Source organism: Podarcis filfolensis (assembly GCF_964270895.1).
Source record: "Podarcis filfolensis genome assembly, chromosome: 5".
In the NCBI taxonomy this organism is placed as follows: domain Eukaryota; kingdom Metazoa; phylum Chordata; class Lepidosauria; order Squamata; family Lacertidae; genus Podarcis; species Podarcis filfolensis.
In genome coordinates this window covers 10,435,156-10,459,438 of record NC_139608.1, presented here as the reverse complement: position 1 = coordinate 10,459,438, position 24,283 = coordinate 10,435,156, and the positions used below count along the sequence as shown (strand labels likewise).

At 42.3% G+C, this 24,283-nt stretch overlaps 1 protein-coding gene across 7 annotated transcripts in view; it reads right to left on the bottom strand.

The window, feature by feature from the left end:
• PEX5L (peroxisomal biogenesis factor 5 like) overlaps nucleotides 1-24,283 on the bottom strand; it is a 168,836-nt gene that overhangs the window by 39,841 nt on the left and 104,712 nt on the right. For 3 of the 7 annotated variants that reach the window (XM_083613274.1, XM_083613278.1, XM_083613277.1), the window contains 2 exons: nucleotides 14,962-15,066; nucleotides 3,354-3,465 (listed from right to left, as the gene is read on the bottom strand). In XM_083613274.1, coding sequence (XP_083469400.1) covers nucleotides 3,354-3,465; nucleotides 14,962-15,066 — 217 coding nt within the window. Of the gene's footprint in view, nucleotides 1-3,353; nucleotides 3,466-14,961; nucleotides 15,067-19,338; nucleotides 19,398-24,283 lie in introns of those variants that run through there. The other 4 variants (XM_083613276.1, XM_083613279.1, XM_083613275.1 and 1 more) reach the window with 3 other exon arrangements.

The following is a 24,283-nucleotide window of genomic DNA, read 5'->3' as shown; positions in this document are numbered from 1 at the left end:
CCAGTAAGGTAGAGCCACCCTCCCGACATCTACAATTCCCAGCACCCTCAACAAACTAGGATTCTTTTTTTGGGGGTGAGTATACTACTGTTGGGCAAAACCCCATTTGCTTGGCCCCAGTGTCATTCAGAAAAAAATGAAGCTGTGTGGGATTCTTTTAGGTGACATTCTGAAGCTGTTTCCCCTACCCGTTTTGCTGATGCTGTGAGTTTATTCCCTCCCCTCCCAACTCGCTCGACTTTAACGTGTTTGAACATCTGTGTCAGTGTGGCTTAGCTAAGTTGGCATATACATGGTTCGTAAGAGGATTTCGACAAGCTCATGAAAGGCATCAACAGTTATTAAGCAGAAAAGAGGATATAGAGGTCGTATACAGGATGTCCCCAAACCTCTGGGACTGGTAGAAAAACGGGGAGTGACTGACAGAGGATGGAAGACGTCTGAATGTTTCATGGCATCGCCTTCCTTTTTGCAAAAATATAGGTAGATGCTGGGCTGGCTGGATCTGTGGTGTACCAGAGCTGTGGTACCCTCTGTTTCGTGGTCATTTTGGTATTGGCTATATATCAAAAATGCAAATGTCTCTTTTCCCAGTGATAGCCATGAGAACAGGTCAATTAGGGTTACCCCAACTTTGTGCAAATCTCTGGGTTAATTACAGACACAGTTAAAATGCAACCACCAAATTTAACATTAAAGCAACAATATCCCCAAATATACAGATTAGGGGGTCAAGCCTTTAGTATGGCAGGCCTGCCCTAGAGGTTTAGCAGGAACTGTCTCCCTTCAAATTGTACTGTTCAGACAGACCTTCACAATATGACTTTCTCTTATTAACCAACTGATACCTGTTTTATTGATTGATTATGTTTTATGGCTATTTATAGGTTGGCTTTATTATGTTTTGTGTGTTGTGAGCTGCCTTGATCAGCTTTACGAAAGTGCAGAGTATAAATATTATCTATTCACTGCATGTCTACCCCACCTCTTCTCCAAGGAGCTCAAGCTGGTTTACATGGTCCAACCCTTCCTCAGTCAATCCCTACAACAACCCTGTGAGGTAGGGTAGACCGTGACTGGCCCAAGGTCGCCCAGTGAGCTTCATGGCTCAGTGGGGATTTGGAGGCTGGTCTCACAGGTCCTAGTCCAACACACTAACCACTGCACCACACTTAAAATCTATCTATCTACCATCTATCTATCTATCTATCTATCTATCTATCTATCTATCATCTATCTATCATCTATCTATCTATCTATCTATCTATCTATCTATCTATCATCTATCTATCTATCTATCATCTATCTATCTATCTATCTATCTATCTATCTATATCATCTATCTATCATCTATCTATCATCTATCTATCTATCTGTCTATCTATCTATCTGTCTATCTATCTGTCTATCTATCTATCATCTCTCTCTCTCTCTCTCTCTCTCTCTCTCTCTCTCCCTCTCTCTCATCTATCTATCATCTATCTCAAAGAAACAGTGATAAACTGGATAATTACATTCCCTAAGAAACACTCACCTGAACGAAAAGGAAAAAGGCCACAGCTCAGTAGCAGAGCACTTTTTATGCATACAGAAAGCCCCAGATTCAGTCCTTGGCAACACCTGTTAAAATGCCAGGGTAGTAAGTGACATGAAAGGGCTCTTCCAGAGACCCTGGAGGGACACTGCCAATCAGAGCAGACAACACTAGGCGATTTGCCTGACCCGTCATAATGCAGCCTCCTGTTTCTCCCAGATGGAGATAAACAACAGCGGAAAGGTTTACTGAGGTCCATGTTAAGGACAAAGCAAGCTGCCATATACTAAACCACACCACTGGTCCATCTAGTTGGATATTGCCCCTGTTGGATGGTAGCCCTTCTCCAAGGTATCAGACAGGAGACTCTTCCACACCTACCTGAAGATGCCGGGGGCTGAACCTGGGTCCTTCTGCATGCAACATATATGTTTTATCACAGAGCTATGGGCATTTCCTCTTCCGGAAGTGAACTTCCTGGCCTAAACATTAGGTCATCTTTTTCTAGTCTGGCCCTGACACCTTGTATGCCAAGTGACCCTTTGTCAATGTTCTGACTTTGCAGCCCTCAAGGTTGTGCTGCTCAAATCCTGCCCTTCCTCGGTGCCTATTTTGAATTCTTGAAAGCAGCAGTGAATTCTTCTTCTTCTTTTTACTTAGCATAAGAACTGCCTTCCTAGGTCAGACAAATAAAGCATCCAGCCCAGAATATTGTCTCCAGTAGCAGCCAATAAAAGCTCTTAGGGGAGATGCACTCAGCAGCACAAAGCAGTCTTCTGATGGAGACTTATAGATGTTTTAAAAGTGATGACTTGCCCCTCAACCCTCTTAGGTAAAATTTCTGTTTGAAAACAGTTTTTATTCCTTCGTGGAGGGAGAGAAGGTAGCTGATACATGGCTTTCGAGGTAGAGAAGAAGCAATGGGCACCAGGAAGCTGGCAGAAGAAGATGATGCAACAGCAGATATATTTGGACAAGGAAGCAGAAGATTAAGTCAATATCAAACGCACGAGGACACAGAGAACAGAGGACTATGGTGAAGGATGGGAGTCAGATGAAAGGCTAAAAATATGAAAGTAGGTCAAAAGATAGATGTAAATGCGCCTCACTTTTTCCTCTTCAAGGGCAGTTTGACCAGCAATTAGGCCAAGGATGGGGAACTTATGGCCTTTCAATTGCTGTTGGACTACAACTGTTGTAATGCCTAATGACTGGCCATACTGACTGGGGCTGGCGAGAGTCTGACAACTGTTGGAAGCCTAACAGAGGGATCATTCACTTAGTAAACTAAGGGTTAATTTTGTTGACAGGCAGCTAACTAAGATAGGTGGTGACAGTGGAGATGTTTCCTAGGAACCAGTCAGAATGGCATGATACTTGCTGAGGTACCACACACTCTGATTGGCTGCGTAGTTCTGAGGGAGTTTTCTCCTGTGTGTGTTGTTGTAAGTCTTCCTCCTGTGAACAAGGCCTGAATTAAGAAAGGCAAAACCTCTCTGTTTATTTTGCTTCATATTATCTACAGCTTTTGTTCCTTTTACCCAGCAAAACATTATCAGTTTCTTTTGCATTCTGGACTCTGCCTGCAAGTGGCTCTGCTAACAACACCAGTTTGCCCTTCCCTGATTTAAGCCTTCAGTTTGTGTGTGTGTGTGTGGGGGGGGTGTTTGCATCCCTTTCTATTAGGATTATGCTGGACACGCATAACTCTCCACTTCATGAGCTTTTGAAGGGTGGTGGAGTAGGGGAACATCTAAATGCCAGACAACATCCAAGAATTGCTTTGAACATGACCAACAGTAGTAGAACTTTCAGTTACCTGCTGTATTGGACGTCACAGGCCTTGCAATGGCTTCTGATTTGGTTTCGCAAAGAAAGTCATCGATGGAGGGGCTCAGGAGGGGTCTGCTTTCTTGTTGCTCATTCACCAGCTAGTGACAGAAAAGCAAAAGTGGATGTGTGTGTTTGTGTGTGAGTCTCTCGAATGGTTGAACTATGCATAATAAGTCTTTCGAAAGCACAAAACAAAATGGATATAGCAATTGGGTGTGAGGCAGCAAATAAAAAGAGAGACACCATTAAGCAATACCTACGACACTCAACTTTAGATTTCCGCATTATATTCAGAATTCGAAAGAAATGTTTTACACAATTTATGATCAAATTAACCCAGATTTTGTGTGGCACTTCAATAGCTGGCAGATACATTTTTTGTATTTGTTATTTTCCACTTGGTAATCAGTCAGTGTTGTAACATGCCCTTGCGTCTGAATTGACCTTCCTCCACCAGATGTTGTTGGACCACAACTCCCATCAGCCTCAGCTAATATGGCCAATGGGGGGCACCAGGTTAGAGTTGTTTGTCCAACAGCAACATCTGCAAGGCGCCAACTTGGGGAACGCTGCTCTAGATTAAGAGAGAAACTTCAGGAAGTCCTCCGACTCAGGCTAGAAATGCAAAAGAAGATATGAGTCGCATAAACACCATACATTTAAAACACTTTATGCCATTTTAACAGTTATGGCTCCCCCTGTAAAAAAAGAAAGAAAAGACAATGGGAACTATAGTCTTTAAAGGGTGCTGGGAGTTGTATTTCTGATATGTTTTCCAACAACTCTCAGCACCCTGTATGGTGTGGATGTGACCATGGGGGCAGAGATGTGCTTGTGGCTTTCCCCTCATCCAATTTAGCTGTACAATTGTCTAAGTAAACAAAAAGCAAGCTTCCAATTTGGACTTTGAGGACATTTGAGATGAGCTAAAGGGCAGCAAAACACCAGTGGATATAAAGTAGGGTCAAACCTGACTAACTGCTGGGTGGAGAGCAAACCAGGGACTCCTAGCAGCATAACCAAGCAAAGAGTTGGGGATGCAATCCATATGTTGAAGGCGGCATACATGCCTTACATTTAAAGCACATGGCTTCCCCAAAAGAATGCTGGGCACTGTAGCTTGTTAAGGATGCTGGGAATTTTAGTACTGCAAGGGGCAAACTCCTTCTTTGGAGGAAGCAATGCGCTTTAAATGTACAGTGTGAACGCAGCTCAGCAGATCTCAGAAACCCCCTTTCAGGGTTTTCAAGGACTGCTTGACTAGGACACTCCAGTCCTTCAACAGCAATCACAGACATACGGGGCCACGGACCATAAATCTGGAAGCAACCAGGTTGGCAAAGCTTGCTAGAGCCCAATGCCAAACACATTCTTTGAGTGTGGATCCTTATTGAGGGACAATGGCACCATCCTCACACAAGCCACTAGGCTTGGGAAGACCTAAAGAGCTGCAAGAGGACCACTGGGATTTTGTTTTTAAAGGGGTGGGACTGGGGGTGAGAGCCTCAAAAACAATCCACGGTGGACTGACCAAGCAACTCTGTGTGCCGGTGGGGTGTGGGGGATACAGGAAATGAGGGTGCTGTGGGAATGATCCTGCCTGGAATCCCAGACAGTAGCTTTCCGCATGGCAACATTTTCTTGCAGTCCCCACTTGTCTGTGCTAATTGCAATCCTTTATATTTATGTATACAGGCCATGAATGCCCTGTGGAGATTTGCTGTCGTAGAGGGGAAGAAAAAGTATACATCAATCTCTTCCTCCTGTTACCATCCATGGGTGACCTGCACACCCATCAGGCTCTGGATTGCACATCAATGTGCTAAACCATCAGCTCCAGTGCACATGTGGGAATTTGGATGGTGGCTACACTTCAGGGCCAATAAATGCTCTGCGCATGGAATTGTACTGAAACAATTGCGGCATTCCTTATGCCCATGAAACTACATGCCCACATCAGACCCCCTGATGTGGAACACAGGGTTTACTGAGAACCCTCAACCTGCTTCCAAGTTTTCATTGGTTAGCTGTCATACTTTTCAATCTATTATTCGACTCATTAAGTGGCTAAAATAAATCATTTTGCGGCACTATGCTGAGGCTATTGAATTAAGATAACTGCTTCATCTCATGAGTGAACATAACCAGATAATATATTATTTTGAAAGGTCATCTTAGAAGAAATTTGTTGTACCATGATACTGTTTGCCACCAGGTGATGGGTATGAGTTCAGGTGCTGGGTATGGGTATGTTGTTTGTAAATCATTTTTTAAAATAAACAGATCTGCTGATGGAGTGGCAGCAGTTTCATCCGCAACTTTAACTTTTGAAATCTGCCATTTCAAAAATAAAATAAAGAATGCTAGAGAGACAATGAATAATGCCATGTTTTGAGGTGGAAAAATAACTGTTTAGCTCTACTGTGGAACTCTATGGGCTGCATAAATCAAGGGTAAGAGCAGGACTTTTTTTCCAGCCTGAACTCGCTGCAACTCAGTTCTGGCACATGTCAGGTGGTCGCCATTGCCATTATAAGAGAACAAGGGAGTTCCGGCACCTCTTTTTCTAGAAAAATAGCACTGGGTAAGAGGAAATGAAAGGGACGTGGGTGGTGCTGTGGGTTAAACCACAGAGCCTAGGTCGGCAGTTCGAATCCCCGCGATAGGATGAGCTCCCGTTGCTCGGTCCCTGCTCCTGCCAACCTAGCAGTTCGAAAGCACATCAAAGTGCAAGTAGATAAATAGGTACCGCTCCGGTGGGAAGGTAAACGGCGTATCCGTGCGCTGCTCTGGTTCGCCAGAAGCGGCTTTGTCATGTTGGCCACATGACCCAGAAGCGGTACGCTGGCTCCCTCGGCCAATAAAGCGAGATGAGTGCCGCAACCCCAGAGTCGGTCACGACTGGACCTAATGGTCAGGGGTCCCTTTACCTTTACCTTTACCTTTAAGAGGAAATGAAAGGTTGGGAAAGGGCTTGGGTAAAGATAGGGAAGAGAGTTTCCTGAGGGATACCAGTGCAGAGGGCATTATGGAAGTCAGCTCCAGCAACCATGTCAACACAACCCTGGGCCTTGTACAAACGTAACACGATTCATTGCTCACATCCTGAGCCCTTAACCTGCACTGGTTGGAGGAAGGGGATGAATTGCAACAGATATGAACTTCCCAAATGAGTTGCTTGAGGCAGGCCTTCAATCACCAACTAGTTTTGCCGGAAAACCTATCCACATTGGCCAAGGTGGGACCAGTCCATTCAGACCCTGCAATGCGCCTTCAAGCAGGCCAATCTTTGCTTTGGATGGGAGCTGTGAGGCTGGTTCATCACAGCAAATGGGGCACTGCCCCGCCAAGCTCAGCTAGGCCTCCCACCGCCCACCATCTTACTTACATCCCAGCCCACTGGCTGTTGGCTTCCTCCTGCTTCAGTCTCAGTGCTGCCATTTGTGGAACCCAGCAGAGAGGAGAATGGGGGCAAAACTAGCATGAGTTGCCTCTGCCTGTCATTGACACTGGCACCATCTACTGTTGGCCTCTCTACCAGACCTCTGCCCCACCAGCCTAAGTGGGCACTGTCTACCATGAGATGAGGGAGAGAAGGCTGGAGGCTGGGGAAGTGACAGATTTGGCACGGGTTTTTCAAAATTACCAATCCCTGATCAAAATGTGAAGGATTGTCAGTGTGCTTGTCAATGGCTCCTGGCTAATTGCCCAGGAAATCAGAGAGGCAGAGAAAGAGGAAGCTTTTCAGTTCTTTCAGGAACTCAAAGAAGCCCGAGAAATGCACCTACTCAGAACCAAAGTTGCTCCAAGTAAAGCTCTTTCCTCATTCTGGCCATTACTTTCCTATCAGTGAGACTTATGGTGGCAAACTTCCTTTGGGCTCTCTGTTCAGCTATTCACATTGAACATCTGGTTTTGGAGAAGGTGGGGGCTCTGGTAGACTCTCCAGAGACAGCCGGTCATTTAGCTGCTGCACAGGCTGTCTCTGTCCAATGCCACCTTGTTCCTGCCCTCTGCCACCCATTATTTCCCAACTCCTATCTTCTTCTAGCATGTGCCCTGTCTCATGGGATGCGGGTGGCGCTGTGGTCTAAACCACTGAATCTTTTCGACTTGCCGATCAGGAGGTCGGCAGTTCGAATACCCATGACAGGGTGAGCTCCCGTCGCTCTGTCCCAGCTCCTGCCAACTTAGCAGTTCGAAAGCACGCCAGTGCAAGTAGATAAATAGGTACCGCTGTGGTGGGAAGGTAAACGGTGTTTCCATGTGCTCTGGTTTCCGTCACAGTGTTCTGTTGTGCCAGAAGCAGTTTAGTCATGCTGGCCACATGTCTGTGGACAAACGCCAGCTCCCTTGACCTGAAAGCGAGATGAGTGCCACAACCCCATAGTTGCCTTTGACTGGACTTAACCATCCAGGGGTCTTTACCTTTACCTTTCCTGTCTCAAACCATGCTTGTAGGTCTATACTTTCTGCCCCTTCCTCCTCTCTGAAAGGCTCCTGGGGAGGCAGTCTCCACCAGTCCTCCTCAACTGCTCAGCCCCTGACAAGGTTGTGCTTCCATCTCCTGACGCCCCCTCAGAGTGTTTTGATCCCCTCAGCCTTGCAGGCCAGTGGAACAGATGTTGTTAACTACTCATTCCCATTTTTCTTACAACAGACCAGTACAGCTGCATTTTTTAGAATTTGTACATAGACTTTATCAGAATATCGTGTGGTTTAGCTATTCAGCAGTGGCAACTATGCTATGGCATGCCCTCCAACACCTTGATTCCCCAAACCGGGATGCACATCTTCCTCTTCGTGTTCCCACACGAGTCACGTGACCCACACAAGGTCATGGAGGCCGTACGGAGGTTCTTGCGAAAGTATCTTGCGTCCTTTTCTAAGCTTAAAATGCCCTTGATGTCAAAAACTTTCCTTTATGAGCACAATCGCTGATGTCATTATTCTGATTCATTATTAGTAATTAAAGTCATTAGTCACTAAAAAAAAAACAAAAGCAAAAGTAGCTCAAAGTGGCTTACGGCAACAAATAAATAAATAACATATACATTAAAACTGGCATAAAACTAATAGCATGTAAAATATGTTCGTATTTTTTAAAAAGGCAGGACTAAAACATCCCACCCACTGATAAAAGGAAAGCCTGGTGGAAAAGATTTAAAAAACAGCAACAAAAAAACCCTGGTGCCTAAAGATAAAGTAGGTGAGCCTCCCTTAAGTTGTAAATTGTCAATTAATAAAGAGAATTATTCTGTGAGGTTTTGCTCCACCCCTTTATTTTGTTTATGTTGAATGAATGGATTTGTAGTTGGGGATTTATTTATTTATTTGATGAGAGGTTCAAGATTCATCGCTTGCAATCTGCAGCCTGGGTTAAGCATAAAAGAAACCAAGGTACAGTGGCATCTTGGTACTCGAACCGCTTGGCTCCCAAACAAATCGGCTCCCAAACACTGCAAACCCGGAAGTGAGTGTTCTGGTTTGCGAACGTTTCTCGGAAGCCGAACTTCTGACGAGCTTCCTGTTCCCTACAACCTTCTGCCCCAATTTGCTGTACTGGAAATTATTTATTATTTCATAAAATTTATACACTGCTTGATTGTAAAGAAGACCTCGAAGCAGTCTATAAAAAAAATAAAACAACAGAATTATCAGTAAAAGCAGTAAAAAAAACCAATTTAAAATACACATTCAACATTTCCGGGTAGGCTTGTCTAAAGCAAAAATGTTTTTAGCATTCCTTTGATCTTTCGACCTGAGCCTCCTATTGTTTAAATGGGGTTGTTTCCTTGTGCATATTAATTATGAGTGCTTGTATTTTCAAGTTGGTGTAACTGGGTTTTATACTTGTAAACCGCTTAGAAGCCTATTTTGGCATAAAGTGGTATATAAATTGATAAATAATAGCGTCAACTTCACCACCGGTGCTGGGGAGAACCCACAGCCACTCCTAGCAAGGGATGGAGAAAAAAGGCAGAGAGACGTTTTCCTCCTCCTCTCTTAATACTTGAACCCACAGCCGTCCAACGAAGCCTAATGTTGGAAGATTCAGGAAGTACTATCTCATACAGTGCATAGTTAAGGTATGGAATTTGCTATCACAGGATGGATGGTTTTAAAAGGCAACTAGACAGTTTAGTGGAAGATAAGTGTTATGTACTGAAGTTCTCACCCTGGGCCAGCAGGGGGATACTGTAGGTAGTTATGCAAATAAGGGATCGAAAGTGACGTTCAGTGATTGGATAGTTTTAGAAAATTGTTACAGTTACGTTGTACTGGAGCTCTATATAAGCAGGCTGACTGAACCCTTCAGTTCAGTTCTGTTCTGGCCTGTGAATAAACAAGAGCTGTTTGAAGAATCACCGTGCCGTCTGATATGTTCACCCACAACTTAACAATAAGGCTATTAGTCATAATGTCTGTCTGCTCCCTTCAATATTGGAGACCGTGTGCTAGGAACTGCAATTGAAATTGCGATTAGGGTCACACACTGCATGTGGACTTCCTGTGAGCATCTGGTTGGCCTTTGTGAGAACCGAATGCTGGACTAGATGGGCCTTTATTTTGATCCAGTAGTTCTGCATTTACATTATTATTTTTAATAAGTACAAATAATGATACACAGCCTCATATTAAAATGCAGCTCAGTGGTTTTCCTTCCAGTTGAACAAGATTCACTATATGTGTATGTATGTGTGTGTGTATATATAAAATAAAAAGTTAAACTGAAGTTCTTTGACTCTCATCCTTTCACGCTTACTTATGATAAAAACCAGCTAATAGAAAATCTCTTTCATTTATATGAAGGGATGGCAACTCAACTTATAGGCAGCCAGCCAATTTCTGAAATCTGTTTCTTCAAGGCAGTTTTTATTTTATTTTTTTAATTATTCTCATGGGGATAGTCTGGCAGAAATTATACGCGAAAAATAAGTAAAAGAGGCAATAAAACATTAACTTACAAACTGTCTGATTATCTGTTAATTGTTATGGCTTAAGAGTTCTTAGAGACAAATAAAGCCTACTGGCATTTGCCCAGAGATGATTTTTCAAGCTATGTTACATATCTGGTTTGCTTAGGCGTACGAGGAACAAGGATCAAAACGCAGAGCAAGGTCATCTCTACCATTAGGCAGAAGGAAGCAACTGCTTCAAGCAGCTACTTTTAGGTGTCATGAAAGGGCAAATGGTTACCGTAATTTTTAATGTAATGTAATTATAGTATTATAGGAGGGCTTGTGAGACTTCCTGTCTCAGGGTACAAGATAGCTTGGTCAGGCTCGAGTACTACTCACTTTGAAGTGGGGTTGTGTGTGTGTGTGTGTGTGTGTGTGTGTGTGCATTTGCTATTCCATCTCAGGCAGCAAAATGTCTCTGGCCATTGCTGATGGCTGCAGCCCATTGGACTTGCACCACATTCCTCTGGAATATGGACTCTTGAATGCTCCCCTTTAGGAGTCTTGCCTGATGCAGTCTCTGATGCGCAGGCCTATTTATTGACCCAGACATCGAGTTCTAATATAACATAATTGCCTGGCTTTCTGTCGTTCCTGTTGGGTCTTTCAAAACACCTTTTACCATGGTTTTAGTCGTTCCTTATTTTAGCTACTCAGAGAGGTTTTACCTGGAGAGTGGGAAAAACCTTCCTTAAATAAATAAATGAAATAACCAACACAGCATTTGGCAGTTTAAGCAGATCCACGGGGGGCGGGGGCGGGCTGCAATACACATTACCGGCTTAAAACACAAGTAGGCCATCCTTTTCCTCAATTTGGATCGAAGCTGGTTTGGAGGAAAATGTATCAAAACACAGTATTCCACAAGAAACAACATGGCAGCTACAGGCTAGAAATAGATTTGTTTGTACACCACTTTTTAAGCCAGTGGTGATAGCTTACTGCATATAGTGTTAAGGGGAGTGTATATTCAGCCAGTGTTGTAGTAGTTTCCCCTACAACTATTCGCTGTACAAACTATTGTTTATTTTTGTCCATTATGTAGCTGCTGTATCATATAGTACAAGTGACACTTTTAAGTATTACATAGTTTCCAAAACAAGGACGTTCTTGATAAATTGGCAGGTGGTATTTCACTCCCCAATCCCTCAGCCAAATGGGCATACCCTACTACAAAATACCTGATATTTATGAGCTGATCTCACTTAGAAAATATGTCGGCATCCATTCTGCAATGGGTGGAAATATATATTTGAAATCCTGTTGCGTACTATGTTCTCAGCGTTAAGATTCTGCCATCTAGGCAGGCAAACCTTTATTGGTCTCATTTTATGCAGAAATCAAAATAAACACACAAAAGTACTTGGCAGATGATCCTGCCTTGGGCAGACAGTTGGGACTTACTAGTCATTCTTACAGTTTTATAATTCCAAGGCTCAATTTACACCAGGGTTGGGTAATCTGTGGCCCTCCAGATTTGGTTGAAAGAAAACCCGCATCATTCCATAGCTGAGACAGAGGTATGCTGGAGTCTAACAACATCTAGAGGGCCACAGGTTCATTCCTGATTTGTACAACACCACTGTGGCACGGGAACTATTGAAAAACAGCTTTCCTGTCATTTGGATTGTTTGGTTACTTCCCAAGTCAACAACAACTCCAAAGGAGGCAAGCTGGCACAGGAAATAGTCACATTATCAAAACAACCCATTGGTTCAATGCTCATACACATCCCCAGTGCAAAACGGGAGTCTAGCCACAGGAAAGCATTATTTGTGTGGGTTCCTTGCTGCAAAAGGAATGCATAAATTGGGTCCAGGTCTTGCAGTTTTCCCTGTGGTATTACATTATACCAGACAAATGTTCTGAACAAAAGGTGCACATGGGAAGGCAAAGGACAAAGGCATTGTAAAACAGCAAGACATTTATATAACAGGTATGCAAGGGAGAAAGGCAACATGACCCTACTGCAAAAATGGGCACACGCAATGTGGAGACAATTATTGAAAATACTCACTCATCCACTTGGTTTTGCCTTCTCTTGGCTTTGTGTAGCCAACTGGTGCGTAACAAGGATGAAGTCAACTGGTACACAGTGAGAAAAAAAGTGTACACAGACTAACAGATACAACATTTTACTTTGAAGGAGTGTATCACAAATGATTTATGGTAAACTGTTACATACAACCAATACAAATGGGGCACAAAACACATTATGAATCAGGTGTCTCGACAGGTACGATTCATAAGCTGATTTATGTAAAATCCAAATAGGATGTAAGAAAGGAGAGCATCCTATTCCATCACCCAGTCATGTCCCAGTGTAGAGATGTTTCACAGGATGTTTTTTCTACATGGGTACATCCATGTAAGAAGACTGTTCATGTGTCTCTTGCCACATGTATATATATGTTGGGGAATCTCAGTGGGCAATGGATTCCCAAGGCATGTGCACATAAGAAGCCCAGACTGCCACAATCTTCACACCATTCATCGTAATCCATGTAGGAAAACTGCCCTGCGTAATGCAATCTAAACACGGGACATTTTGAGTTTCTGTATATATAATGCAGCATTGCAAATCTGTAAGAGCAATCGAGAGAAAGTGATTTTTAGGTATAGGATAACGTTGGCAGTTGTTATGGATCATGAACATACAATCTGGACAACCCAGGGGGAAATTTTGAGCTGACCTTTTGTAATTATCCTAGATTTGTCAAATAAACCATCCAGTATTTAGAGAATAGTGGGTCTGTGGAAATGAGGAAATGATTTTGGAATTTTAATCCAGATAAAATTTTAAACTATTGATTATCAGGGGCTATCGACCATCCTGCTCACTTGTGGCTAGTATGCTAAAATCATTACTTTTATTTTACACATATGCTCCGATCTGGCATTCAACTTAGAATGTATTTTACTTATGTAATATATAGTAAGATAAATATCACTGGAAGATAACTATCACCAAGCAGGCATGCATATTCTAAATTTAGGTAAAGGTAAAGGGACCCCTGACCATTAGGTCCAATCGTGACCGACTCTGGGGTTGCGGCTCTCATCTCGCTTTATTGGCCAAGGGAGCGGGCGTACAGCTTCCGGGTCATGTGGCCAGCATGACTAAGCTGCTTCTGGTGAACCAAAGCAGCGCACGGAAACGCCGTTTACCTTCCCGCTGGAGCGGTACCTATCTATCTACTTGCACTTTGACGTGCTTTCAAACTGCTAGGTTGGCAGGAGCAGGGACCGAGCAACGGGAGCTCACCCTGTCGCGGGGATTCGAATTGCCGACCTTCTGATCAGCAAGTCCTAGGCTCTGTGGTTTAACCCACAGTGCCACCCGCATCCCTATTCTAAATTTAGTTGCCAACTAAATTGAGTGACAGAGTACAGAGTGCCTCCATAAGCTCACGTGACAAGCATCACAGCTTAGATCAAAACAGATGGTTATTGCCATTTTATCCAATTCATATTTAATAGTGTAATTTACACTATTCCTGGTTCGGATGTAATGCTAAACTATGGTTGAATGTTATATACATGAGCTTATGCCCTAGCTTTAAATTGCAGTTCGTCTTAACTTCGGTTTATTAAAACAACCATGGTTGTTTGAAGCTGGCTTGCATCGGCAATCAGTACTTAAGATTAAACACTGCCTGGGTTCAGATGTAACACTAAACTGCGATTTGATAAAAAGAGAAGAGAAAGTTTCAGTCTCTTGCTCGCAGTTGTGCCAAAGGACGAGAGAACAGAGCTGACAAGCCCAAACCTCATTCATTATATTGCATCTGAATGAAGTCAGAATCTCATATGTTGGCAACAGCTAGACCAAAGGCACACAGTTTCAACAAAACAGGTTTTCATTTGATTGGGTGTGTTGTTGTTGCTGCTGTTTACAGAAGAACTTATTAAAATTTCTCTACGCTTTCACAGCAATCGTTTCAAACTATGGGTCTGCATATTGACTTTTACTCGTTACGTGAGAAGGGATTCAAACTGAAATGAGGGCGGTTCAGTGTTTTACAGGCACTAAAACATATTTTGCAAAATGACACACACCTCTATGGAGAAGATGTTACATAAAGTTTTATCAACATACCTTTTGCTGTGAATGTGCATTTATATATACTCTGTTATGCAAGTATGGACAGCATGAATCACAGTTGACAGTTTCAATTGGTTTTAGACACTCTACTGGTAACTGACATATGTACACTGTGGTTCTGTAAATCATTTTCCTCAACTCCTCTGTCGTTTTTGGTTTTTAAGCCCCAAGCCCTAATACACAAGATCAGGAAACACAAAGTGGTTTCTTTCACTCTCTCTTTCTGTATTTTACGTATTATGCATTTTGGGTTTTCTAAAAGACCAAGCTGAAGTCGATTAGCTAAAGATAAAAATGCATCAGCCGAAGTACTAACTATTGAAAAACAATGGCTCCCCCCCCCCAATACGCCCCCAATGTAATTTGGGGTGGAAAGTGGCCTTACATAAATATCTCTCCCAACCCCTGTTTTTCAATCTTATGAAACATTTGACTCCAAGAACAGAAATCATTCTCGGCTCATTGTTGGTCTCCATGAAAATCAACATATGTCAGCTTCCTCCTCAGAATCCTACCATTCTGCCCACCTGTGATTTCATAGTAAGGAGGGGCTTTTCCTCGGCAGGCTCCTCCCTCGGTATCTCCTTCATCACCATGGCAACAGCCTTATCTGCCGCCCTAGAGCCTTTCCCCTATAACAGTGAAATCAACAATGACTTGTGTCAGGAGGAAACTTAGCAACCTGTTACAGATACAGAAATAGCTTATTATTATGGTTATCATTAGTACTGAGCCCCTAAAAACAACACCAGCCCCAAAATTAAACTAAGGTGTCAAGTGGAGAAAAAGCAATTTTCGGTCACTGTAAACAAAACTGTGAATTTTGCAATCAAAACAACAAGTGTAAAGTACTTAATAGTGATAACGGATAGATATATGATGCCCAATGCTACACACTTACTTCATAACAGCCGTTCAAGATCATATCAGCATTAGCCATGGGATCTGTGGTTTTTCCTCAGGTCCCCACAGAAATCCAGTGTATTATGTTGGGTATACTGATATATGGCCAGGTAGTGACATTCAGCTTTGGGATCTAATAATTTATAATAATAATAATTTATTATTTTTACCCCAGCCACTCTTGGGATGTCAATTGTACAGTGTTTTGTTTCCCAGAATGAATTGCTGGCTTACCTAGTGCAGGACAGGTATCAGACTAGGCTACAAATCAGCAAGCCTCCAGTTCGAATCTCGCTTCAGCCATGAACTTAATCGATAACCGTAATATGGAAATAACATTACTATTAATTGATCATTTATTTATTTATTATCTGCCCTTCACCCTAAGGTCCCAGGGCCAGTTACCACATTAGAAACAATTTGAAGCAACTTATTTTATTATTCAACCTTACAGGTTCTTGTAAAGTTCACATTAAGCTCTTTGAACAGTCTAAATAACTGTATTATTACCAACTGAATGACTGGGCCTTGCCTTATTGAAGTTAAAGCCATAGAATTGAGCATCATGTGTGGTATTAATTATAAGAGATGTTAAAGCAAGTGGCATAAACAGTTTTTCTAGCTTTCATTTGCAAACGACATCCAGCCGACCTCATTCATTGTTGGCAGTTTTGGGGTGAATGCAAACAGTCTGTAACAATGCAGTTACATGCTCATAAAATCTCATCAGGTATCTACTTTACCCCATTGATAGCTGCTGTTCTTAAAAGACAAAACATTAATCTCACAGGAAGTCACCATGTGACAAAAACTTCAAACAGCCAGGCTATCATGCAATTACTGTAATTATCAAGTGAATGGCACAGGGAGCTGAACATTCACACTGAGGAAGAAGCTGCCTGTTGCTTCCAAACTTTGAATTCTTAAAAAGAAGCGTTTAGTTGTAGTTAACAGTTGATGCAAAAACTAGTGGTATCCAAACAGAATTTCAAGAAACCTCTTTGAAATAAAATCCTATTTCTTTGAGGAAAATCTTCTCCCTAGAAAATTGAACGAGTTCTCCTTTCAGTACAAGAGCAAGTCACAGTAGCAACACAAGCTGCCTTAGAAGAAAAAAGTTATTATAAAATAAATAGAATTTTAAAATTAATGTCAGATGCAGAAGAGAGCATTGGTCAAGAGGAGATCCCAAATTCTCAGAAGTAAAAAAAGCTTGTCGTAACTCCCATTGGTTTTAACACCCCAGTGCAAGTGGAGACTGAATCCATTCACACCATGAATGTCAATTGAAAATCAAACAAAGCACTTCTTTCAAAGGATGTATAATTTCTCGTTAAAAGCTCAAGAAGAATATGGTAAACTCAGTGACATAAACACGGCAGAGTTGACGTAATGCCATTCATACACATTCACAGAGAAGCATCTGAGCAATGAAGCATCTCTTTAAAAAGCAGGATTGTCAGTTTTGAGTCAGTTCTGATATAGCATTCTGGGGAAAAACAACCCAACCTTTTTTGTGTGTACCTTAAAATGTGTATCTATAGCATCGAGAACCTGCCAGTTTAGCATATATTAACCAACCAACCACCCCCATCCCTGAATACTTTGATGATATAATTTGGTATTCTCCTGAAAAAAATATACTTGGCACATCAGTGCCAAGACAGGCTCCACATCAGCCTGGTCTTCTGGGGAAACTGAGTGATGGACAAAATGGCTTCTTCAAGCACCTCCTACCATGGCTGAGTCATCCTTTGCATTAAGGTATATCTCTTCCAGCTCAAGGCATTCTGGGCTATCATCCAAGGTTTCAAAGTTGCCTTGGATCTCGCCAGTGTGATCTTAGGTGACGGAAATTACAGATTGAATAAAAATGGGTTCCTTGGTGTGAACTCTGGTTTTGCAGCTTGCCTGATGCTTGCAGTCAAATTTTGGATTGACTTGCGCTTTGACCTCTCCCCTCTTCTGCTCAGATGGGCTGCCTGCACCCCTCCCACCTTTTAAAGCACCTTCTATGTTTTCCGTTCACATTACCAGGAAAAAAAGAGAACACAGTGGTACCTTGAGTTACAAATGCCTCAGCTTACAAATGCTTCAGGTTACAAACTCCAGTAACCCGGAAGAGTTACCTCAAGTTGAGAACTTTGCCCCAGGATGAGAATGGAAATCGTGTGCCGGCGGCACAACGGCAGCAAGAGGCGCCATTAGCGAAAGCACGCCTCTACTTAAGAACAGTTTCAGGTTAAGAACGGACCTCCAGAACGAATTAAGTTCGTAACTAGAGGTACCACTGTATTTTAAACACAGTTGTTTTTAAATGGCTTCAGGGTTAAGATTGGTGCGGTAACGGAACATGTCAAAACAGCCCTAAACCATGTAGATGTGGAAAGGCAGAACACCACACACACTGCTCATTCTAGAGGCGTGGAAAAATTAATGATACATCAGAACTGGACATCAAGATGACTGCACAGCTTTGTGTCTCTTTGTGGCTCAGCTGGTGAAAGGATAGAATGGGTGGGAAGGGCCTCATGGGGTTAAATATGTGGGGATATTACAACTGCCTTGGTTCCCCCCCCCCATGCAAGGAACCTGGGGGGAAGAATGCAGATGGGAGCCGGTAGTGATGTTCATAATCAAAGGCTGGAGACCTGGATTGGACAGTGTACAGTGGTACCTCGGTCTAAGAACAGTCCTGTTAACGAACGATTCGGGAAACGAACTCCGCAAAACCGGAAGTAGGTGTTCTGGCTAGCGAACTTTGGCCCAGAAGATGAACGGAAGCTGAATGATGGATGGGCACTGGCAGCAGGAGGCCTCATTAGGGAAAGCGCGCCTCGGTTTGAGAATGCTTTCGGTGTAAGAACGGACTTCCGGAACGAATTAAGTTCATAAACGGAGGTACCACTGTATTGGGAAAGCATGGTGGAAAAACAACTCTCCTTTGTGTGTGGGGGGGAGGGTAATATATACAGTGGTGCCTCAGGTTAAGTACTTAATTCGTTCCAGAGGTCCGTACTTAACCTGAAACTGTTCTTAACCTGAAGCACCACTTTAGCTAATGGGGCCTCCTGCTGCCGCCACACCGCTGGAGCACAATTTCTGTTCTCATCCTGAAGCAAAGTTCTTAACCCGAGGTACTATTTCTGGGTTAGCGGAGTCTGTAAGCTGAAGCGTATGTAACCTGAAGCGTATGTAACCCGAGGTACCACTGTACTGTATTTGTACTGTGCTATAATAACTGACTGTAGTTTTTTATACATAAAACCTGCATAACCAGATTTCAGATGAGCAGAGTTTAGACTTTTATTTTCCAGTATTTCATCTTTTCAATTGGCTTTTTTCTCTCCAAGAGAAACAGTTATTTATTACTGGGGAAGGGGAACCAAACTTAATTGAGGGCTTAAAAAAAATGACATTGGGGCCTGTTGTATCTAAAACGTCATTGTTGGCATCTACCTATCAGGTTACGATGCAGAACTCTTTCAATCCACGGAGAGCAAAATAAGACATGTTATTTCTCATATCTGTAAAGTGCACCCATAGAGATGTGATTTCTGTAAACATCTACGACCAAAGCAAAAATTTCAGCATATTCATTCAGTGCTTGTGTGGTTACCCTACAGGACATGCTCATACCAAATTTAATAAGCATGCTGGTTGCTTTACACTCCACTGATATCCGAAAAACCAGAAGGAAAATGCATTATAGTGGTGTTTTTAATCTGATGAGAAGCACATTCTAGTTGCTAAGCATAACAAAAGGTCTCTGGCCAAGTATGCATGATTCCATTTGTGATTCAGTCAATCAGTCTGTGACAGCATCCTCTTACATGATATGTGGGGCTAGCGGTAAATATCATGCGACTTTGGCAAAGTTAGTCCTTTCGTGCTGAATGTTGGGATGAAGCAAGTTCTGTCAGCTAGGAAGGATGCATTGGAGAAAGTAAAAACAAAACATGCAGTGCCTTTTACTTCTTGCACAGGAGGAAAAAACCCACCAAGGCAAAGGTCAGCTCACATTTCTGAAGCCAGAGCCACTTTTTCTTCAAGGTCTCACCTACTGCCTGAAAAGAGTTATGATACCCATGTTAGTGCCTGATATCAGGTTCTTAAATAATCGTAACACTACAAAACCTTCCACTGCTATCTCAATCTTAAGACATGAGACCCCCCCTTTACTTTGGTCACAAGGGGGCTTTGCTTTGGGTGGGGGTGTGTGAGGTGGGGGAAGAGAACTTGCAGCCCTTTTTAGCCCTTGTGAAAGCTGTCTCAGTTGTGCTTTGCGAGCTGGTCTTTGACCGTAATAAATTATGATGATGAACTTGCAGCCATCCATAAACCCTTATAGCAGGTTTACTAGTACACAGGGGAGAGTAGCTGGAAAAGAAGCTCTGTGCTATAGCTGTTGTCTCTCTAGACACTTAGGAACAGCTGTGAGTCCATTTCGTAGCTGCTAAAACAGGAATAGTGGACTGAATGAATCAGCCCTATAAGTCAGAATAACACAAAGAAATTTCAAATGAGCCACTGTCCTCTTGCAAGGTCTACTCTTCCAATCTGAGCTATTGTGATACTGGTTTTACAGATGGACCAGGAAGAGTAGTTAAGCGGGTGTTTATAGAGGAGATCAGGGATATCAAAGCACTGGGAGATATGCAGAAAAAAAGTAGCGGAAGCACCTTCCAATTGGGGAATCAGCCTTCCCCAAGCTGGTGCCCTCTCAGTATTATGGACTACAATTCCCATCAGCCCCAGTCAGCCTTTCAGCCTAATGAAAAGAATTATAGAAATCTGTCAGATTATAACAATGAAGAATAATGAAGAAAGTTAACAGATAGAAATTCTTTTGGGTGACCCAACAAAACTGAATGGCAAAAGGTGGACTGTGCTTTTGAGTTTCCAGGAGGCATCTGAATGGACACTTTTGGAGACAGATCAATGGGAAAGACAGGCCTTTGGCAGGACTCTTACGTGTTTATAGTATCTCTAGACTTCCAACAATTAGATGCTCCAAAGATTAGACACTAATGGGGAATAGAGCACACGGCACAGCATGTTTGAGCATGAGTGTTTCTTCGCAGTGTTCAAGAGCTTCATTTATGGGCAGCCTGAAACTTAGGAAGCCTTGCATGATTAATCTTTTAAAACAAACTGAAATCCCCATCTTCTACAAATCTTGCATCAAAAGCTCAGCAACCAATTGCGACATCTTTTCTTTTTTGATCCAAATCACATATGAATTTTGCACAGAGAAACTCAGGCCTCAGTTCTTCAAAGAACTGGGCTGCAACCCATTGCACAGTCAGGGTGCTTAAATCCTATTCAAATCAACGAGGTTTAGCAAACTATGCATATAATTACAACCTTGAGGATGCTTCACATTCCTTTTTTTTTAAAAAAAAGGTGTACCCTTCAGATATTTTCATGTGCCACTAAACACATGATGAGTGAATGCAACACATGTCAGAGTGCCGGGGTTAGCTTAGGATCTCTACCAGATGTGTCCTTGTTTGCAAAACTAGATTTTTAGCATGTGAAACAGCAGCCCTACTCAGTCTTTTAACATCTCACGGAGAGAGAGCAGGGTTGCATGCACTTGCCCTGCCTTAATTGTTACATCCTAAGCTACCGCCACCCACATCATGTTCACATGTTGGAGGCATGTCTGCTGAATGCCCATAGGCTGTATTTGTGTAAAGGAACCGTGGCCACACAGGCTTTAATTGGATGCAATGGTAAACCATGGTTTGCCCAAAGCAGAAAGTGAGGAAAGAAATGAAGATTGTGCAAGAAAGGAGGGAGTGTGCCAACTCAAGTCATGGCCCATGTTTTAACTACTATGTGTGAACTGTGCCAGTCTTTCTAGGACCATGACCAAAAATAAAGGATTAGTCCACCAACGTTTGGAAAATGTAACACAACTGATCATCTGTTTGATGCTGCTGTTAAAAACTAATGATGCCCATATCAATAATCATGGAAGAATGGAGTTAGCTGTAATTTTATTTTTTGCTTTAGATGCTCTCTAGCGCTAAATATTTTCCATTAAGGTTGGCTTCCTGTACCTTTTACCTGTTTTGTTCTGAAATGACTAATTTTACACTTGCCAGTTTCTGATAATGAATAGCTCATCATTGCTTAGAGAAACAAGGGGATTGGTTTTTTCATAAATGCAGCACCTCGGAGGACTTGGTGGATGAGCTTGACAAATACAAATTTGGTCTGCGGTGTGCAGATTTTAAGATCAGCATGCATAACACACAATGTAATGTTCAAAGGATTGGGCAAGGCTTCTTTTACAGGGAAGTGGAACAGGGTAAACTCTACTTTCAGAGAATACAATTTAACAGCCATTTCTAATCTTCCAGTTTTCATTCAGTGGGGTTCGCAAGGAGGGTCAAATCGTAATGTTGGAAAAGCCCAAGAAACATCACAGCATACCAATGTCGGATTTACAAGCTGATGCCAGGAAATGACTTGTGGTTCTAGCAAAAATGGTAATGCCCAATGTTGCATGAATGCAAAGGATGCCCTGAAACATGCAGTTCCATAATCAGGATACTGGGCATCTGGGTTTATTTATAAGCTACACTTCAGCTGAAAGCTAGCCAGAAGGACTGAACTTTCAATATTTAATATTCAATATTTTAACAGACATTTCTGTTTAAGAAGTCTTTCCCTGAAGCGTGATCAAGTCATTTTATGGAATATTAATTGTATATCCTTGTAGAAATTGTGTTAGTTTTGTTGATATTTTCACCCCCTCCCATTGCAAGAATCTCCTGCTCTGATGTTTTGCGAAAGGAGGGGGCGGAAACTGCTCTTCGACTCTTCCGCTCCTGACTGACTGCCTGACTCTGTGTGTGGAGAGAGTCTTATTTACGTAGTGACTAGATGGCTGAGTGGGAGCTGTAACACTCATGCAAGCCACTAGTTTCCAGTAGTTTGTAGTAGCTATTAGAAATAAAAGGAGTTATGTTTCACAGCTAGCTTCCGCGTTATTCATACTCTGCTGAGTCTGGTGCTTACAATGCACGGTTGTGAGTCCAGGGCACTTAGACCTGCTTTCCAGGATTGGAAGGTCTCTGAAAGTGCTCCAGTTGCCTAGCCCAGTCAGGGCAGAACCAGTTATTGAGCCTAGTCGCTGACATCGGTTGAAAGGCATACTGACAAGTTTGTTAGTTAGGTTTGGGGTTTTTTGCACTGCTTAGATGGCTTCAGGGCATGAAGCAGATTATAAATCTGTAAAAGAAATGAAGTAACATGCATGCTGTGATATTAAACCACTTGCCACAGAATTCTCTTCACAAAATATTTATTATTCCAAACAACACTGCAGGAATGTTGGGATAAGCTTTTAGAGTGCTTTGATTAAAGCCAAACAGCAACTGCTGTGTCCTGCGAATCAGACTCCTTGTTCAACCCCAACCTCATCCTTCTTATTTCTCATCACTTCTTATTTCTCTTTTATCTTATTCTTACTATTATTTTTCATCTTCCTGTTTATCTAATTGAAGAAAGACTAGATTTTCCAATAGTTTCACTGGGGCCCAATATATAACCAGGTCATAATTTAATGATTAGAAACATCTTTCTTTTTCACCAGAGTTAAGAACCACCCAAATGACACATATATCTGTTGGTTTTTTAAAAAACTGTTACCGATTTTGTTCTAATTTTAGTTTGTCTCCTTTATAGCCTATCATTATTATGGTTATATGTACAGATAATGAGAAATGTGAATAAGCTACTTAAGTAGGGAACACTGTATGGATGTAATCATATTACACCTCAATCTACTTTGCATAAAAAGTGCAAAGCTACTTGCCTTCTAACACGTTTTTTGTACCTAATTTTGCTAAGTATACACATTTTTGCAAAGCAATTTCCCATAAAATAATGCATTTTTGTATGCTTTTCTTTTACTACTGTATATATTTATATGCATTTATGTACACATTGCTTAGCTGGATAAATTTAAAGTTCACCTTTAAAACTGGGGTGAATCTACACTGGTTGGTTATAACATTTAAAAAGTGTTATAAAATATGACACCAGAGGGCGCTGTAGAGCAGCGACCCATTGTCCATGGGAAATTGCATTGAGAGCTACATTACTTTTTTACAGCATTTTTACAGATCAATGTAGATCCAGCCCTGAAATTTCTTTTCCATCCTTATTTGTATGTCACACTAAGCCAAACCATAGTTTAGGATGAATGAATGCACAAGTGTACAGTCCCCAGAAAAGGACATTGTACCCACTTTGCTCCTGCCTGGCTGATCTGCAGTTATACCATGAGCTAAGTCACAGTTTGACTATGTGTGTTGTCTGAACCTGGGCTCATGGCTTAGCTGTCCTGGACAAACCACAAGACACACCTTGATTACAGCTTGTGATGAGTCTGGACTCTGGAGAGAGCTAAATCATGAGCCCGGGTTCATGTGACACACTAAGAAGAAGAAGAGTTTGGATTTGATATCCCGCTTTGTGGTTTAGTCGTTTAGTCGTGTCCGACTCTTCGTGACCCCATGGACCAGAGCACGCCAGGCACCCCTGTCTTCCACTGCCTCCCGCAGCTTGGTCAGACTCATGTTTGTTGCTTCAAGAACACTGTCCAACCATCTCATCCTCTGTCGTCCCCTTCTCCTTGTGCCCTCCATCTTTCCCAACATCAGGGTCTTTTCCAGGGAGTCTTCTCTTCTCATGAGGTGGCCAAAGTATTGGAGCCTCAGCTTCACGATCTGTCCTTCCAGTGAGCACCCAGGGCTAATTTCCTTAAGAATGGATGCGTTTGATCTTCTTGCAGTCCATGGGACTCTCAAGAGTCTCCTCCAGCACCATAATTCAAAAGCATCAATTCTTCGGCGATCAGCCTTCTTTATGGTCCAGCTCTCACTTCCATACATTACTACTGGGAAAACCATGTATTTAACTATACGG